A 19,214-nucleotide genomic window follows, 5' to 3' on the forward strand; every position below is an offset into this window, starting at 1 on the left:
ATGGACGGATGTTGCAGCAGCAGAAGTTTGGGCCTGGACATTCCAGTCGCATTTTTAAAATGATTTTAAATAATATACGTATACTTAACAAACTGTTACATGAGAGGAGGCAGAGCATGAAATAATATTTTAGTTTTGGAAACTATACAAAGATGTGTGTTCCAGTTCAGTAATTCAATACCTTTGATGAGCCATTATTAATAGCACACTAAGGGTTAGATTTGAATAGATTCCTAGAGAGATTGGTGCATTCTGAAGCCTGGCGCACACGAGAGCTATCAGCTCAGGCAAAATTCATTCGTGGCTGTTTGCTTAAGCAAATATCTTCCGCGTGCGCGCAACTTTACGCAAGATTTTAGTCACTCGTGGCGAAATGGTGAATATCTATTGTGTTTGATAAATTTCGCCACTCGTGGCAGAATGCTTTCCGTGTGCGGTGAAATGAAAGCTATCTGCTTACGCGTACTCGTAAGTGCGCATGCGTCGCGAATGTTTACATAACAACAAAATGGCTGCGCCCACGGAATGGAGTAGAACCGATTCGTCATCCGAAGATGACGAGATATCGCTGTTGATTTTGCTGCTTTTGCGCCGTCGTCGTCGGCGATTGAGAGCGGCATGTCGCAGGAGATGGACAAGGTCATGGGTTATGAGAAGGCAGAGCCAAGGAGCCTACTGCAACCTCATACAGGAGTTGAATGCCGAAGATCCTGAAAAATTTCGTCAGTACCACCGACTTGATAAACACGTGTTTTACCGACCCCATCAAAACACTGGTATGAATGACGTGTTTCTGATTTATATATTCAAGAGCAGTTGTTCTGGTCCAACGATTTTACATAAAATGTCTATGTCTATACGTCTAGAAAGTATGACAAAGCAGTAATTCCCGGTTTAACGCGCAAATATGCAAATTAGCCTTTTTCTCGTCTTCTATTTTTGGTGAATTCTTGGGTTTTAAATTAAAATAGCTCATGGACGCTTTGGCCATTTGCCTCGAAATTTTCACACATTATTGACAAGGTGTTCCCCCTTCAAAATGCGTCCGGACAGTTTATTACAACGAGTGGAACAAAAATAACAAGTCCGCAATTAACATGGATATATAAATTATGCAAAAATAGAAATAAGTGAACTTTGAGATCATGCTGTGCAACTTTGAAAGCCGTTAGAGAGATGAGTGGACGCATTTGAATTAGTAGTATACCAAGGTATCCAGTGATGTAATTTTACCCACAAACGGACTTGAAGTTTTTAAGCTAATTTTTTTTAAACCACTTTTGTCCAAAAAAGCATATTTTTGACCCAAAATCAAAAACGCATTCTGGATATTTAAAATAAAGACACGTTTTACAAAGTTTGTATAATAAGCTTTCAGAAAATATATAACATGTTGGATATATAATACCATCTTCATTGTCTAATTACTCAATTAAAAAGCAAGCCAAATGAACTGCATTACTACCTTAATTCATAACAATTGAAGAATATCTGCAGGAATAGTAAGACTATGAAAAAAAACACCAATCGATTGTTATAGAATGTTTGTACTGTACAATTTGTCAAACAAATACAATACTTGCAAATGTGATGTCGGCCAGCACCCATCTTACTTGTCCAAAATTGTCGAAGCCGACATCAATGGAGATCGCGTTTTTTAACTGGGCGGCTGGCAAGCGGCCTAACATGTTACATAAACTTGTTGAATTACAATTATGATTTTTATTTTTGCACACAATGTCTCGTTATAAAATAAAGGATTCAAATTTTGCAGGGTATTCCGTTTTGCGAACTTTGGGCGAAATACCAGGAGCTGTACATAGTTCACTTACAGCCAAAACATAGTCAGTTTGGACATTAGGTTGTGAGACGCGACAAAACAAACGCTGCCAGTGGTAGATTTCAGAAATAAAAGACAAAATAAACTCAATAAAAGGTGCTGACCACACACGTTGGAAATAAATAGAACGCGTTGCAATGAGGAATTGCACCTGCATCTTAACGACGTCTCCGATCATGAGCACTGAGCAGGGTTTGCCGCGTCTTGGAAAAATTGAAAGTTAAAAAGGAATCAGTGTCGGGGAACCATTGACAATGTTTGCATGAAAAATCCCACACGAAAGTTCGTTTTTTTTTTTTTTTGGCGTATCTTTAGGAATACTCTGTTACAAACACTATGGTACCTGAATCCCTATTAATTCATAAATATGATTCGGTAAAGGTCAATTTCCTGCAATTCTTCAAGATAGCATTGAGTGGAGATTAAATTTGCCTCCGAAAAGCTTCCTAACGATGACCTGGAAGATTGCCATGATTGAGTGCCACAATTTCTGTTTTAAGATTTATTCGGTATAATAATACAAATGAACACCCCAACAGAGGTGGACATACAGTTTTAGCAACCCAAAGAGCTCATTGTCAACCAAGGCAAAGCACTACGATAAGGAATTTCTGTTCCCAATAAATAATAATAATAATAAAAGATTTCCCGTTCCCGACATTATGAAATTCTTTCGTCTTTTGAGGGGAAAAACCCTGAAAAAAAAATGATTTTGACAAGATAATTTAGAAATTTATATCAAGGAAAATTCATAAGGAAATGTATTCCACATGTACCTATAAATTATTTTCATAATTACTGATTACACACGAATATTACATCGTGCCTTTTATTTGTCTTGAATTGTGACTGAAAGCTGGATGAAATTACAAACTATGTAGTGTGTTCGAAAACTCGTGTATAAACAATAACTTTAATAAATATCATTTTACTTGGTTAAAAATATTGTATTTTTCTACATAAAAACAAAAGTATTTCACAATGTTGAAAACGGAAAGTCTTTATTATTGTAGTGTTGTTGGTAATAGTTGAAAATGATACATCCACATGAACCTGCTCATATGTTTTCAACAGCCGTATACATCTAACTGCGTCATCGTTAAGTTTCCTTGTGGACCATGAGCTCTGTTTCTTGTTTGCACGTTATCATGTTCACACAATCGCACACATTATTTGTAAGGGTGCTCTATGAAATGGCACATTTTCTGGATGTTTTAGTGAGTACTCCGTGGGGTATATTGCTTGCTCTCACATTAGCATAATTTTCCTTGAGTTCACTCCTCGCTTTCGCACATGCATTTCTTGTTCTTTACTGCTAACTTTTTTTGCACTCTAATATGTTGTTGTTTTTGTCGTTCTAAACCTCAAGTTTATTTTTGATTGACATTCAACGAGATCGTTTGAATTTTGAATTTGATGATGGTTCGAATTTATTCACTTTTACAGTGATCAACATTACGTTCGAAGTGTTTTTCGTCAATGCATTAAATATAAGTGCTTTGGGAAATAGCATAATTATATTGTGTGAGTAAAAAAGTCTGATGAGACTGTGTCACAACACATTTTATTTATTTCTAACGCGCGTGATTGCGTTTATTTTGTATTTTTATTTTCGAAATGTATCACTGGCTGCGTTTATTTTGTTTTATGTTTTCCTCAACAATTAACTGTTACGGGATCTCTTTCATTTTTCGTTCGGCTGCTGCCAATCCAATAATTCGTCGTCGCATGTACTCAGACAAGCGATTAATTGTCACAGTCATTATACTTGTAGTTTAAGTCCAATTGATTTGTAGAAATTCAGCTATGCGATGATTATATGTGCAGTTTTGTTTTGCCCACCCAGACATGAGCAAAAGTCAACCGATAGAATTTCAGAAAATACAGCATTTGTATTACTTATGCAAATTGAGTGAGGGTCATAGTGTGACAAAGTGTTAAATTATTTTGAGCGTCATTCGGAATAAATTTAGTCAAAATCACACACAGAAACACACACACAAATACTAGTACTCAATACATATCACGATTGATTGACCAGTTATATAGCTGCTTGAACTACGCACACAAGGACGTAAATATATTAATACAGGTCACACTTCGACTTGCGTAGCAAACGTTACAATGTGTCAAGTGATTTGAAGGCGTCTTTGTCCCCCTTCCAATTACAGAGAAGCAATACGCGTTGTATTTTGAATCATCATTAAAACATAAATTTATTATGAATAACAACATATTAAAGTTTATGGCAAGCGGACAACGTTTCTGAAGCCAGCCATAGCAGGAGCTAGCGAACATAAAGAAAAAGTGGTTGGTTTCCGGTCGGAAAGCAGCGAGCGGTCAGAAATTAAGTGATAATCGGTCGGAATAAAAACGATAAAAGCAGGAGGTTGGGCGGAATTAGTACTGTAGTACATGTTACTTGTATATTTTTTTTATCGACAAGCAGTTCTGTACTTATTTTTTTGTTTCTCTTACAGCTTCATCTTTTCAGTGATAGCTCTGTACTACATAAACAAAATCTCAAGTTCTATGTATGCTCCACCAGTGACTCCTGTCAAACCACAGCAAGAAAGGAAAAAGAGGAGATAAAAGCACCATGGGTTTCATAAATGATTTTTTTTTTGAATTATTAACTGTGATTGTGAGAAATTAAAATCATTGTTGTTTTGTCATTAACTATATATACAGTATTGTTTTCTTTGTTGTCATTCCCAAATTCATTCTTCTAGTTCAGATGAAGAACATAGTAAGTACATGTACATTAACTTTTTGGAGTTTTAGACAGACAGAACTCAATATTAATTTGTTAGGCAAATTATATGTAAAATAGACTACATGTTGTATGTTGATTACATTAATGTCAGATGCCATAGTACATCTTTTGTTGTCAGAAAGCAAAATTTCTGTCAAAACAATAATTTAGGACGTTTCATGCGCACCTACCCCCAATAGGTATTTGCAATTTCATTTATTGTCACCATAAAAATAGTTTGTAGTTAGGAAAAGTTAAAAATGTGTGACACTGGGGTCAGTTCGTAGTTAGGAAAAGTTAAAAATGTGCGACACTGGGGTCAGTTTGTAGTTAGGAAAAGTTAAAAATGTGTGACACCGGGGTCAGTTTGTAGTTAGGAAAAGTTAAAAATGTGTGACACCGGGGTCAGTTTGTAGTTAATAAAAGTTAAAAATGTGTGATACTGGGGTCAGTTTGTAGTTAAAAAAAGTTAAAAATGTGTGACACTGGGGTCAGTTTGTAGTTAGGAAAAGTTAAAAATGTGTGACACTGGGTCAGTTTGTAGTTAGGAAAAGTTAAAAATGTGTGACACCGGGGTCAGTTCGTAGTTAGGAAAAGTTAAAAATGTGTGACACTGGGGTCAGTTCGTAGTTAATAAAAGTTAAAAATGTGTGACACTGGGTCAGTTTGTAGTTAGGAAAAGTTAAAAATGTGTGACACTGGGGTCAGTTTGTAGTTAATAAAAGTTAAAAATGTGTGACACTGGGGTCAGTTCGTAGTTAGGAAAAGTTAAAAATGTGTGACACCGGGGTCAGTTTGTAGTTAGGAAAAGTTAAAAATGTGTGACACTGGGTCAGTTTGTAGTTAGGAAAAGTTAAAAATGTGTGACACCGGGTCAGTTTGTAGTTAAGAAAAGTTAAAAAAGTGTGACACTGGGGTCAGTTTGTAGTTAAGAAAAGTTAAAAATGTGTGACACTGGGGTCAGTTTGTAGTTAGGAAAAGTTAAAAATGTGTGACACTGGGGTCAGTTCGTAGTTAATAAAAGTTAAAAATGTGTGACACTGGGTCAGTTTGTAGTTAGGAAAAGTTAAAAATGTGTGACACTGGGGTCAGTTTGTAGTTAGGAAAAGTTAAAAATGTGTGACACTGGGGTCAGTTTGTAGTTAGGAAAAGTTAAAAATGTGTGACACGGGTCAGTTTGTAGTTAAGGAATATTAAAAAAGTGTGATACTGGGGTCAGTTCGTAGTTAATAAAAGTTAAAAATGTGTGACACTGGGGTCAGTTCGTAGTTCATAAAAGTTAAAAATGTGTGACACTGGGTCAGTTTGTAGTTAGGAAAAGTTAAAAATGTGTGACACTGGGGTCAGTTTGTAGTTAGGAAAAGTTAAAAATGTGTGACATGGGTCCGTTTGTAGTTAAGGAATATTAAAAAAGTGTGACACTGGGGTCAGTTTATAGTTACGGACAGTTAAAATGTGTGACACTGGGGTTGGTTTGTAGTTGGGAAAAGTTAAAAATGTGTGACACTGGGGTCAGTTTGTAGTTAAGGAAAGTTAAAATGTGCGACACGGGTCAGTTTGTAGTTAGGAAAAGTTAAAAATGTGTGACACTGGGGTCCGTTTGTGGTTAAAAAAGTTAAAAATGTGTGACACTGGGGTTGGTTTGTAGTAAGGAAAAGTTAAAAATGTGTGACACTGGGGTTGGTTTGTAGTTAGGAAAAGTTAAAAATGTGTGACACTGGGGTTGGTTTGTATGTGAAAGTGAATGGTACAGCATTGTAACAGTGAATAAGTACTGAAAAATAATTTTAAGCTCATAGTTGCTGTCGACATAGGAAGTAAAGTAAGCAAATAACACCGAATAAACGGCAAGGTAAAGACTATCATGTCTAATTATAGTAAATACGTACTGCGTGCGTGACTCGAACCGGCGCTCGCGTACGGCACCTAATCGCCTAGTTTCACGCTACTACACGTCTTCCCCTCGGCCACCGGGCATCCCCAAAAAAGGATGCTTAATAACTGAGCTTATTACGTGCAGAGAACATGAAACCCGTCCACGCGATACGCGCCACACAGCATGGCCAGAATGTGGCAAAGGCCTTCAGATCTGGCTGTAGTAGGATGGTGAAAGTAATGGTACAGCATTGTAACAGTGAATAAGTACTGAGAAATAATTTTTAAACTCATAGTTGCTGTCGACATAGGAAGTAGGTAAGCAAATAACACCGAATAAACGGCAAGGTAAAGACTATGTCTAATTATAGTAAATACGTACTGCGTGCGTGACTCGAACCGGCGCTCGCGTACAGCACCTAATCGCCTAGCTTCACGCTACTACACGTCTTCCCCTCGGCCACCGAGCATCCCCAAAAAAGGATGCTTAATAACCGAGCTTATTACGTGCAGAGAACATGAAACCCGTCCACGCGATACGCGCCACACAGCATGGCCAGAATGTGGCAAAGGCCTTCAGATCTGGCTGTAGTAGGATGGTGAAAGTAATGGTACAGCATTGTAACAGTGAATAAGTACTGAGAAATAATTTTTAAACTCATAGTTGCTGTCGACATAGGAAGTAGGTAAGCAAATAACACCGAATAAACGGCAAGGTAAAGACTATGTCTAATTATAGTAAATACGTACTGCGTGCGTGACTCGAACCGGCGCTCGCGTACGGCACCTAATCGCCTAGCTTCACGCTACTACACGTCTTCCCCTCGGCCACCGAGCATCCCCAAAAAAGGATGCTTAATAACCGAGCTTATTACGTGCAGAGAACATGAAACCCGTCCACGCGATACGCGCCACACAGCATGGCTAGAATGCGGCAAAGGCCTTCAGATCTGGCTGTAGTAGGATGGTGAAAGTAATGGTACAGCATTGTAACAGTGAATAAGTACTGAGAAATAATTTTAAACTCATAGTTGCTGTCGACATAGGAAGTAAAGTAAGCAAATAACACCGAATAAACGGCAAGGTAAAGACTATGTCTAATTATAGTAAATACGTACTGCGTGCGTGACTCGAACCGGCGCTCGCGTACGGCACCTAATAGCCTAGCTTCACTCTACTACACGTCTTCCCGTCGGCCACCGGACATCCCCAAAAAAGGATGCTTAATAACCTCGCTTATTACGTGCAGAGAACATGAAACCCGTCCACGCGACACGCGCCACACAGCGTGGCCAGAATGCGGCAAAGGCCTTCAGATCTGGCTGTAGTATTACCAATTATCAATTTACCAGACTATTGATTAGCTAGGAAAAGTGACCTCAAAATAATTGATGTAATAGTTTTGGGACCCATCAACAGTAGAAAGTAGAAACTTAAGGCGAAAATAATGAAAAAAAAAACGGCTGTTATGACCTGTAGAATGCAGATACGGGCATGGCAAACACACCTTTGAAAAGCTTGAAGTCTGGAGATTCCAAAAATCTATACTTTCCTGGGTCTATTTGTAGTCATTTGGTCACAATTAGAAGATGAAAACAAGTATGCAAATAATAGTCCTGCTACCTTAATCATCGCAGATATCCAGAATGACTGCCTGAGGTGGAATATGTACATACTAGAAGAGATGTCAATTAGTATGGTAATTGATTTCAGATTTGATTGATAAAGGTTTAAAAGATTGAGAAGTCTTTATGTGAAATACGTCTGCACAGACACAGTACAAAAGCTGTTAATGAAGAGATGTAAAACCTTGCTTGGACATGTCACTGTGAATCTCAAATGATAAAATAGGATCATAGTATGAAGATATCATGAAATGTGTAAATTGAAAGACTGTCAATCAAATTATAAACAGACCTTGCATACCTTGTATGAAACATCATTCAGCTAAGTTAAGGAATTGACAAAATGTTTGTGAGAATTTAGTCAAGCAATCACCAGAAAAAATACAGGATGTTAGACCACAATAAAAATCAAAAAATAACACCATTCTCTTTTCTATCAAATAAAATTGCAGTTTATAAATTTTAAACCTTAGGTAATTTCACTCTACATACTCGTGAGAATCAGGTCTTTAAAAAAAAATTTAAAGATAAAAACCATATATCGAAATTTAATGAACATTATCTTGATGGCACAAAATAGACATATAAATATTGTCAAATCAATGACATAGATTTTAAAGACACCCAGTTACAAATCACAGAGGTGTATTATGTGTACACTGTGTGTTTGAAGCAGAATGTTTTGTATTTCTTTTTAGTTCTGCTGATAAGTACATGTTTCTACCAGCAACAATTTCAACAGTTTAGTGTTTATCTAAAACATGCATTACCTCACCAAATTATTAGTCCCGTTCGGACGCAGTCCGAAAACGGGGACTTATGTTTTGACCTCCGTGTGTCCGTGCGTGTCTGACGCACGCGTCAGGACCTGTATCTTAGAAATGCCTGCATCAATGACAATCAAACTTCACACATTCATCATACATGATAATATACATATGCACGTCAATTTGTTTCACGATCTGATTCAAGATGGCCGAATGGCGGCCATTTTTGTGCTAAAAAATCCTAAAAATTGAGCATTTCTCGGCTGTTTACAGATGGATTTTGTTCAAACTTGGTATGTACATTAGACGTTATGGGACCTTGATGCAAATAATTTTGTTTTTCAGATAAGATTCAAAATGGCCGACTGGCGATGGTCCGGAATTGGTCGATTTCACGAAGAAAACCATGTGAAATGGGAAAACTATGACGCCTCGTGGCGTCACAATAACTTATTCAAGATGTTGACAAACACAGGGATTTCGCTGTAGTTTTCCGTGGTTTTCGTCTTGAAATCGACCAATTTCGAACCATCGCCTTCAAAATAATTGATGTAATAGTTTTGGGACCCATCTACTGAAGGTAGAAACTTAAGGCGAAAATAATGAAAAAAAACACGGCTGTTATGACCTGACCTGATTTCAGTTCGGTAAAATAGGGTAACTCGCAAAGGATGGAACTGTAGCACCATGGTTTCTCGTTAACAACATGACGAACAAAATAACCAACAGCGAAACCAAGTGAGCTACAGAACTGCAGCTAGGTTCAACCACGGTTTCGTTCAACACAATGGCAACAGCAGACTGCAACCTCTGCGGTCGATCCACACAACTACAACTTTCGGAAAAGACTGCCAGTCACTAAATTCCACGCAAACACGATTTCGTCTGTACCAAGAGTTCCACAACATCCATAACCACTTTCGTTCAGTTTTTGGAAGGAATTCAGTCGATTTAACAGGAGAATCGACCTGCCCACACAGACGGAAACAATTTAACTGACTGACACAGGGACGCACAGACTTATTCATAAACAAAGTTATTCCATCACTATTCTCACCATAGGCCGCCACAGTAGAGTTTTGGGGGCTAATTTGCATAATTTTTGGCAGATCGACTTCACATGAACAAATTATCTACACTCATCAAGGCATCCACACACCAAAAATCGAGTCAAATGGTTCGGCGGTTTTCGAGAAGAAGTCGTGGTTTGGCGTAGAGATTTGTATCTGGTGGAGGCAGAGAGGCAGTTATCGGATACAGACTCCTACCGGGCACTTGATGTGGATATCACGAATAAAATACAACGGGAAATAGGTGATCAATGGCTATATTGCTAAAGGTGATTTGCCGAAAGAGGCCAAAAATCTTATAGTGCGCAGACCACGGACATCAGTCTTTTATCTATTACCTAAGATTCACAAGGTAAACAATCCTGGTAGACCCATTGTCTTAGCATGTAATTATCCGACTGAGCACATAGCTCGATATTTGGATTCAATGTTGAGACCAATTGTTGCGTCACAGCCTACGTATGTTCAGGATACTAATGATGCACTTAAGAAACTAGAGTTATTTCGTTTCACACCGGATAAACCCAGATTTTTGTTTTCTATGGATTTAAAATCACTTTATACATCTATCCCGCACACTAATGGACTGTTGGCTTTACAGCATTTTCTGAATAAAAGGGCAGTTAAGGATCCTCCTACGTTTGTGTTGGTGCGCTTAGCGGAATTAGTTTTGAACAGGAATTGTTTTTCTTTTAATGGTAAACATTATATACAGAAACGAGGTGTGGCTATGGGCAGTTGTTTTGGTCCGAGCTATGCATGTTTATTCATGTCATATCAAGAGGAGTTAATTTGTTCGTCCTTTCAAGGCACTAAACCTGAATTTTATGTCAGGTACATTGATGATGGCTTTGGTGCCATGTCAAGCAGTCGGGATGAGTTATTACAGTCCATTGACTTTGTTAACAACTTTAATCTCGCCATACAATACACACATGAGATATCAGAAATAACACTACCATTTCTCGATATTTCTACTAAGGTAGATGGTGATCGGATTTCTACATCAATTTACACAAAACCTACTATTCACATTGTTATTTACAGTATGAATCATCACATCCTACTAGAATGAAGGATTCCATACCTTACTCACAGTTACTCCGGGTACGTCGTATTTGCAGCGATGATACTGATTTCCGTAACCAGGCGAGGAATTTAAAAGTAAAAGTAAAATGTCAGTTATTGTTATTTCTGATTTCAAATATTTTGTATAAGTATTCACCAACTTGTCTTATTAGTACGTCTTCTCTTGAACTCATAATATATTTAAATATCTCATGAATCATGTGATCGTAAATGGTGTGGTTACCAACGTCAGCCAGATACTTACTGCCACAAACGTCTTCCATATGGTAAAGATCTTTCTGGGGTAGAATTGCGTAAAGATTTAAAATCTATTTTTGAAATTTATGCTGCATGTGCAAATAAACTTTCTCTTATGAGTTCAACACAAGCCAATGAAAGCTTTCATAACACTGTTGCTTCTAAAGCACCAAAAAACAGACATTACAGTAAATCAGAAAGTTTAAATATCCGCATTGCAGCAGCAGTTTCACAGAAAAATAGTGGATACACATATGTTTGTAGTGTTAACAAAGAAAATGGACTATCTCCTGGAGTTGTTTCACAGGTGAGGGGAATAAAACTAGACAATAAAGCAAGAAAAAGAAAGATGCAGACAGAAAACAAAAAATACAAACTTAGACGTATACAATTAAAAGAGGAGCGAAACAAAAAATGTAATGCTACTGAGTTAAGAGAAGGTGACACATACAACACAAACATTGCAATTAGAAATATAATAATGAATTTATTGCATCCTTAGAAATAATTTCCATTGGTTGAACAGCAATAAAATTTTAGTAATAAAGTACAATACATATAAAATTAAAGTAAAAGTAAAATGTCAGTTATTGATATTTCTGATTTCAAATATTTTGTATAAGTATTCACCAACTTGTCTTATTAGTACGTCTTCTCTTGAACTCATAATATATTTAAATATCTGGTTATCACTTTTCAATTTTTCTGGAATACTGATATTATTAAATAGCTTTTGTCTTTCTGTTTGGTACCTAAGACATTCCATGAAGAAATGTTCTTCATTTTCAATTTTGATCTGGGAACATTGCTTACAGATTCTGTCTTCTAAAGGTATTTTGGGTTAGGGTATGTCTACCCTTCTCAATTTCTAATACATGACTGTTTATTCTGAAACGAGTCAATAAGATTTTATGTTTCAGATTACATAAGAGCAAATATGGTTCAAAAGTGTATGAGTCTTTAAACCTTATATACGTTCTCAGTTTTCTATTATCATTTGTTACACTCAACTTCCAGAACTCTACATACCTTTGTTGGATGTTTTATCGTATGTTTTTTATTTTACCGGTACTGTGTAGTAATTTTTGAAGTATGACAGACGAGGATAAGTTTGTAATATTTTCGAAGACCATGTTTTTTACTGATGTTCTTCAAAGGCTTGTTTTGTAATATTACTGTCTGGTAAGGCACTAATACGAGTATTTAATAAGATTTTCCTGAATATCTACAAGTAATGGAAATTTACCAAGTTCAGCTCTGCATGCTGCATTTGAGGAGAATTTACTCACACCTAGTATTTTTTTGCAGAATTTCAAATGTAACTGTTCAATTGGTGTTTTGTCCCATCTATTATTGTCTAGTATGTCATGTCCCCAAGTTGTTGATCCATATAACAAAATTGGTTTAATACATATCTGAAAAAGGTGCATAAATGTTCTACAGTCAGTCTCTCTTGGCATTGCTTTCAACAGTGCATACATTGCTCTAGTAGCTTTGTCTGCTAAATGTTGTCTTGTTTCTTGGAACTTTCCATTTGATTGTAAAGTTATACCTAAATAAATATAAGAATTGACACAACTTATATTTTGTTCTTGAAATTGAATTAACTCTCTCTTTCTCATTGCTCCCTTTTTGAATAACATAACTTTGGTTTTATTAAGATTTACCTGGAGTTTCCATTTGTGGCAGTATTCAGATAGTTTATTTAATGCATTTTGCAAACCTAATTGTGTTGTTGAAATCAATACTAGGTCATTTGCATAAAATAGAGAGTTGATTTTATAATTATTTAATGTTACCTGGTTTACTGTGTCATTCAAGTCATTAACATAAAGATTAAAAAGCATTGGACTTATAGTACATCCCTGTCTCACACCCTTATTTGTATTAAATATTGGAGATATTTTTTGCCAAATCGAACACATGTTTTAGTATTGTTATACATGTTTTTAATTAAATGATAAAGTTTCCCATCAATTCTGTTCTTTAATAATTTATAAAATAAACCATCCCTCCAAACAGTATCGAAAGCCTTGCGGAAATCTACCCCATTAAGTTTAACAGATACCAATGAAAGAATCCTAAGCGCTTTCCCAGCCTGGTCCGCTAAAGTAGAAACTGCTTTAGACTGAAAACCCGATTGACAATCGGGTAACACGACATTATGTTCTGCCCATAAACTTAGCCTTTCATTTAAGATTGCTGTAAAAATCATTTGACAAGTGTGGCATGCGAAAATTGTCTGCATTGTAAACAGTGTTTTCAATAGGAAGATAAGAAATCGAGTCATCCACAATATAGTCAGCAATGATACCTGTTCTGGCATTAAAATCAATAACATAATATACAACTCTGGGTTTCCTGAAATATACTCAGTTAATTTTCCATTTAGTTTATCGATATATTGAGAAGTATTTTCGGGCGAATATAACAGCAAACAGAAGATCCTTGTCCACAGATAATACCGACTTATCAAAAGGAATTAAATGGCCAGATCAACATCATTTGTACAAAAAGTCTCAATTAGACCTACTATATCGACAGATTGGCAGAATGATATAAACTCAGTATTACATAATTTACTTCTAAGACCTCTGATATTCCATACTAAAAATGAGATACTATTGCTAGATTTATTAAAATATATATTTTGACCAACAAAACACCTGTCACTTACATAAGAACATATTAATTACAGATATTTATAACTATCTTGACCAGAAATAAGACCGATACTTATACCTTAGGCAAGTTTGTATTGCCCCCCCCCCACCCGGGATATATGAATGAATTAAACATGAAACACTGCAAATACCTCCTCAAAGTTAACAGCAAAGCGACCAATGTGACATGTCTTTTATAATTAGGAAGGTATCCAGTAATAACAACAGGTATAAAACAGATGATCGAAAACTGGTCTTGAATAAAATAAATGCCTGAAACTGAACTAGACAACTCTAGCATCTATAACTGGGTTTCTGGTTTAAAACTTATACTTAAAGATCTAGATATAGATCATCTGTGACATGAAGAAAAAAGCAAAACGCGAACAATGTAATTAAAGATGAAAAATTATCAGAGAAACTAAAAACAAAATTTGAAAAAAAAATTGTAAACAGATTTTAGACAATGATAACAAAGGGAAAAATCACACAAATAATTGCACACTTACAGAGAACTGAAAACAGACTTTGGCTTTGAAAACTACTTACACGTAGTCAAAAATACTCATCACAGATCATCAATGACAAAATTTAGGATTAGTGCTACAAATAGAGACTGGGAGATATAACAACACAGATATATCTGACAGAAAATGTCTATGTTGTGAAATGAACGCCATAGAGGACGAAGATCATTTTCTGTTAACATGTGATCTTTACGCGAGAGAAAGTGAAAAATGTTATCACCCCAACATTTAGGAAATCAAAGAAAGCTCAGAAAGAACTCCCGTGTGCTGAGAGTATTGAAGACACATTAAAAATTATTTCAAAATTACTTGTACATGAGATATTGATGGAAAAGCTGAAAACTAATTATGTAAATCAGGTAACTATTCTGAACAGAACAGAACAAAAAAATTATGAATTATTATGTTAATTAGAAAATTAATATGAACAAATTTTAACCCGAAATTAATCAGGCCTGTCTATTGTTCTAGAGCATTTATGTACCAAATTTTACTCAAATGTGATGATCAGTAGTTGAGAAATCAGTGTTAATTAATTATGTTAATTAGGTGATTACCAAAAACTAATTGGGTCTCTGCATAGCTCTCTTTAAAAGTTTCATTAAAATCCAATTCATGGTTATTTATATATCAGTGGAACATTATGCAAATTTATATCCAATTAAAACTAATCAGGTCTCTGCATAGTCCTAGAAGATCTATGTAACAAGTCTCATTGAAATATGATGATTAGTACTTGAGATATCGGGCAAAAGGCTGAACAATAACTAATTATGCTAATAAGGTAATTAATATGCACGAATATTTACCCAAAAACTAATCAGGGGTCTGCACAGTCCTTAAGGAACTATGTACAAAGTGTCATTGAAATGTGATGATTACTACTTGAAATATCAAAAGCTGAAAATTAATTAATTACCCCCCGGTATGCAAATTAGGTAATTAATAAGTACTCATATTACCCTAAAAACTATCAGGTCTGTGCAGTGTCCTATGACATCTATGTACCAAATTTCATTGAAATGTGATGTTTACTACTTGAAATATCCAAAGCTGAAATTTAATTAATTATGCAAATTAGGTAATTAATATCTACTGATATTACCCTAAAAACTATCAGGTCTGTGCAGTGTCTTACGATATCTATGTACCAAGTTTCATTGAAATGTGATAATTACTACTTGAGATATCAAAAGCTGAACATTAATTAATTATGCAAATTAGGTAATTAATATGTACTCATATTACCCTAAAAACTATCAGGTCTGTGCAGTGTCCTATGACATCTGTGTACCAAGTTTCATTGAAATGTGATGATTTCTACTTGAAATATCAAAAGCTGAAATTTAACTAATTATGCAAATTAGGTAATTAATATGTACTGATATTACCCTAAAAACTATCAGGTTTGTGCAGTGTCCTATGACATCTATGTACCAAGTTTTATTGAAATGTGGTGATTAGTACTTGAGATATCGGTGGAAAACCCGAAAATTGATTAATCATTATGCAAATTAGATGATTAATATTGCACAGATTTTTACCCAAAACTAATAAAATCTACGCATTAGTCTGGAGCATCTATGTGCCAAGTTTCATCAAAATCCAATGAGTGATTCTTCAGATATCAGTGGAACAGTCATGGCACAGCTAAAAATGAGCTAATTATCATGCAAATTAGGTAATTAATATGCATAGATTTTTACCAAAACCTAATCAAATCTGCGCATTGGTCCAGAGCATATATGCACATAGTTTCATCAAAAATCAATGTATGGTTCTTGAGATATCAGTGGAATAGACACACACACACACACACAGACACATGGACAGACACACTAACTGCAAAGACAATCAAAGAAAGCTTAGAAAGAACTCCCATGTGCTGAGAGTATTGGAGACACATTAAAAATTAATTCAAAATTACTTGAACTTGAGATGTTGATGGAAACGCAGAAAATTAATTATGCAAATAAGGTAACGAACAGATTTAAGTGTAAAACTAATAAGGTCTGCACAATGTACCAAGTTTCATTGAAATGTGATTAGAACCAAAAAAATATTAATTATTATGCTAATTAGAGAATTAATATGAACAGATTTTAACCCAAAATTAATCAGGCTGTCTATTGTCCTAGACCATTTATGTACCAAGTTTTATTCAAATGTGATGATCAATACTTGAGATATACAGTATTAATTAATTATGTTAATTAGGTGATTAAGAAGCATAAATATTTATCAAAAACTAATATGGTGTATTTCATTGAAATGTGACAGGTAATCTTAAAAAGTTTCGTTGAAATTCAATGAGTGGCTTTTAGACATCAGTGCAACAGCCATAGAACAGCAAAAAATTAACTAATTATGCAAATTAGGTAATTAATAGGCACAATTATTTATCCCAAAATTAATCAGGTCTCTGCATAGTCCTAGAATATCTATGTCGCAAGTCTCATTGAAATGTGATGATTAGTACTTGAGATATCAGGTGAAAAGTTGAAAATTAACTAATTATGCTAATAAGGTGATTAATATGCACAAATATTTACCCAAAACTAATTAGGTCTCTGCACAGTCCTCAAGTAATTATGTACCAAGTTTCATTGAAACGTGATCATTATTACTCGAAATATCAAAACCTGAAAATTAATTAATTATGCAAATTAGGTAATTAATATGTACTGATATTACCCTAAAAACTATCAGGTCTGTGCAGTGTCATATGACATCTATGTACCAAGTTTTATTGAAATGTTATGATTAGTACTTGAGATATCAGTGGAAAAGCCAAAAATTGATTAATCATTATGTAAATTAGGTAATTAATAATATTAACAGATTTTTACCCAAAACTAATCAAATCTGCGCATTAGAGTATCCATGTGCCAAGTTTCATCAAAATCCAATGAGTGATTCTTCAAATATCAGTGGACCAGTCATGGAACAGCTTGAAATCAGTTAATTATCATTCAAATTAGGTAATTAATATTCATAGATTTTGACCCAAAACTAATCAAATCTGCGCACTAGTTCAGAGCATCCATGTGCCAAGTTTCATCAAAATCCAATGAGTGGTTCTTCAGATATCTGTGGAACAATCTTGGAACAGCTAAAAATCAGCTAATTATCATGCAAATTAGGTAATTAATATTTATAGATTTTTACCAAAACCTAATCAGCTCTGCGCATTATCCCAGAGCATCTATGTACCAAGTTTCACCAAAATTTGATTAGTGGTTCTTGAGATAACAGTGGAACAAAAAAAGTGACATACATACATACATACATACAGACAGGGTAAATGCAAAGACTCCCTTTTGTGCTTCGCACACGGGAGTCAAAAATAAAGAAAAACTAAAATAAGTTTTAAATAATAAAGATGAAAAAACATTAATACAAATAGCAAAAAATAGAGAACTGTTTTAAAACAAGGGAGGAAAAACTGAAAACAATATAGTCAGCTATCTCAGGATAAGTTCATGTACATGCATTAGTAAATCAAATATTCACTAACACAAATATGGAAAACAATCCAATTTACTTTACCATCATAATAGGGCTACAAACGCAATAACGATAATTATTATTATATGAAAGGTCTGTCGAGTATATACATTTTGAAAGGGTACAGTTTCAGAATGCACTAGCACATCCACAGATGGCTGTGGACTTCAACTTTTACCAACCAATATCTGTTATACAAACCAAACAGGATTGTGGGTAATTACAGGCACTGTGCATCATTGCTACAATTACACGATATGACAATTGTGTAATAATACTACTGACAGAAATATTGATATACGTTTGTTGTAGATAAAACATGTTTTAAATAAACCTTTCACTCTCAGGATATCACGTTATTTTTCATTTTTGATGCTTTGATTTCAACAAAACGTTTGTGGTTCAGGATATATTCTAGAAGCTTGGAATGGCAACAGAGATTCAGCTTGTCCAGCTTTTTTCACAATAAGAATGCCATTATTAAAGCTCCATTTCTCCAATGGTATCTTCCCATCCACATATTCCATGGATGAAAATGCAACACTTTCATTTGTCAAGAGTTGGCGTTCTGGCAACCCTATCTGAAAGCTGCATAGTTTTCCTCACCCTGGGCTTGTGGCTGTTTCCTTCTTGGCTGTTTCGTTTGCGAAGCTGGTAATGTTGAAGAAAATTTGCTTCTCATAGCTTGCAGTGTCTGACCAACTTCCTTGGAATGTTTCTCTAACGTTATTCTAATATTGGGTTCTATGGAGGAACGAGTCACTCAAAAAAAAATATTCAGAAGGGGGGTGCAACTCATTTGTTTCCATTAATTATTACTTTTTCCACCTGCCTGCCCGCAGGGGATAAATAATGACAGGTCCCTTAGTAATACGATAATAATAACATCATAGCAATGTCAAAATTGTAATGAAAAGCAAAATGAAAAGCATGATCATTAAATCACTGACAAAGTTGATTGAAAATAACAGTGTTTGAAATTTGCAAAATAGTTTACCAGACAACAGGGCAGGTAACTTTAAAAACTTTCCTGCCCTGCTAAAAAAATAACCAGCCCTGTTTATGTTTTCAATATTTTATTTACTTTCAATTGTTTCACTATATTTCATTCAATCAGTGTCATTGCATTTCATTCAAGTAAAAAATATCTGAATCATAATGAACTTGCATATTGTGAGAGTTCACTGAAATGATGCATAATGTGAGAGTTCGCTAAATCGCGCATCGTTCATGGATTGTTGTTATTTTGCATGTGTCAA

General features: G+C 35.2%; 1 protein-coding gene across 1 annotated transcript; it reads left to right on the plus strand.

The window, feature by feature from the left end:
* The first annotated feature begins 477 nt into the window (after positions 1–477).
* On the plus strand, positions 478–4,524 carry LOC146734709 (uncharacterized). Its single transcript, XM_085506675.1, has 2 exons — positions 478–776; positions 4,321–4,524. The coding sequence occupies exons 1-2, from the start codon at positions 479–481 to the stop codon at positions 4,335–4,337; spliced, it is 315 nt and encodes a 104-aa protein (XP_085362801.1). The 5' UTR covers position 478; the 3' UTR covers positions 4,338–4,524.
* The last annotated feature ends 14,690 nt before the right edge of the window (positions 4,525–19,214 follow it).

This window comes from Saccoglossus kowalevskii, chromosome 13 (assembly GCF_978046115.1).
Source record: "Saccoglossus kowalevskii chromosome 13, keSacKowa6.1, whole genome shotgun sequence".
Lineage (NCBI taxonomy): Eukaryota > Metazoa > Hemichordata > Enteropneusta > Harrimaniidae > Saccoglossus > Saccoglossus kowalevskii.

Excerpts from the sequence above, each read along its gene's own strand:
- LOC146734709 (XM_085506675.1), top strand. The coding sequence starts at position 479 with ATGCGTCGCGAATGTTTACATAACAACAAAATGGCTGCGCCCACGGAA.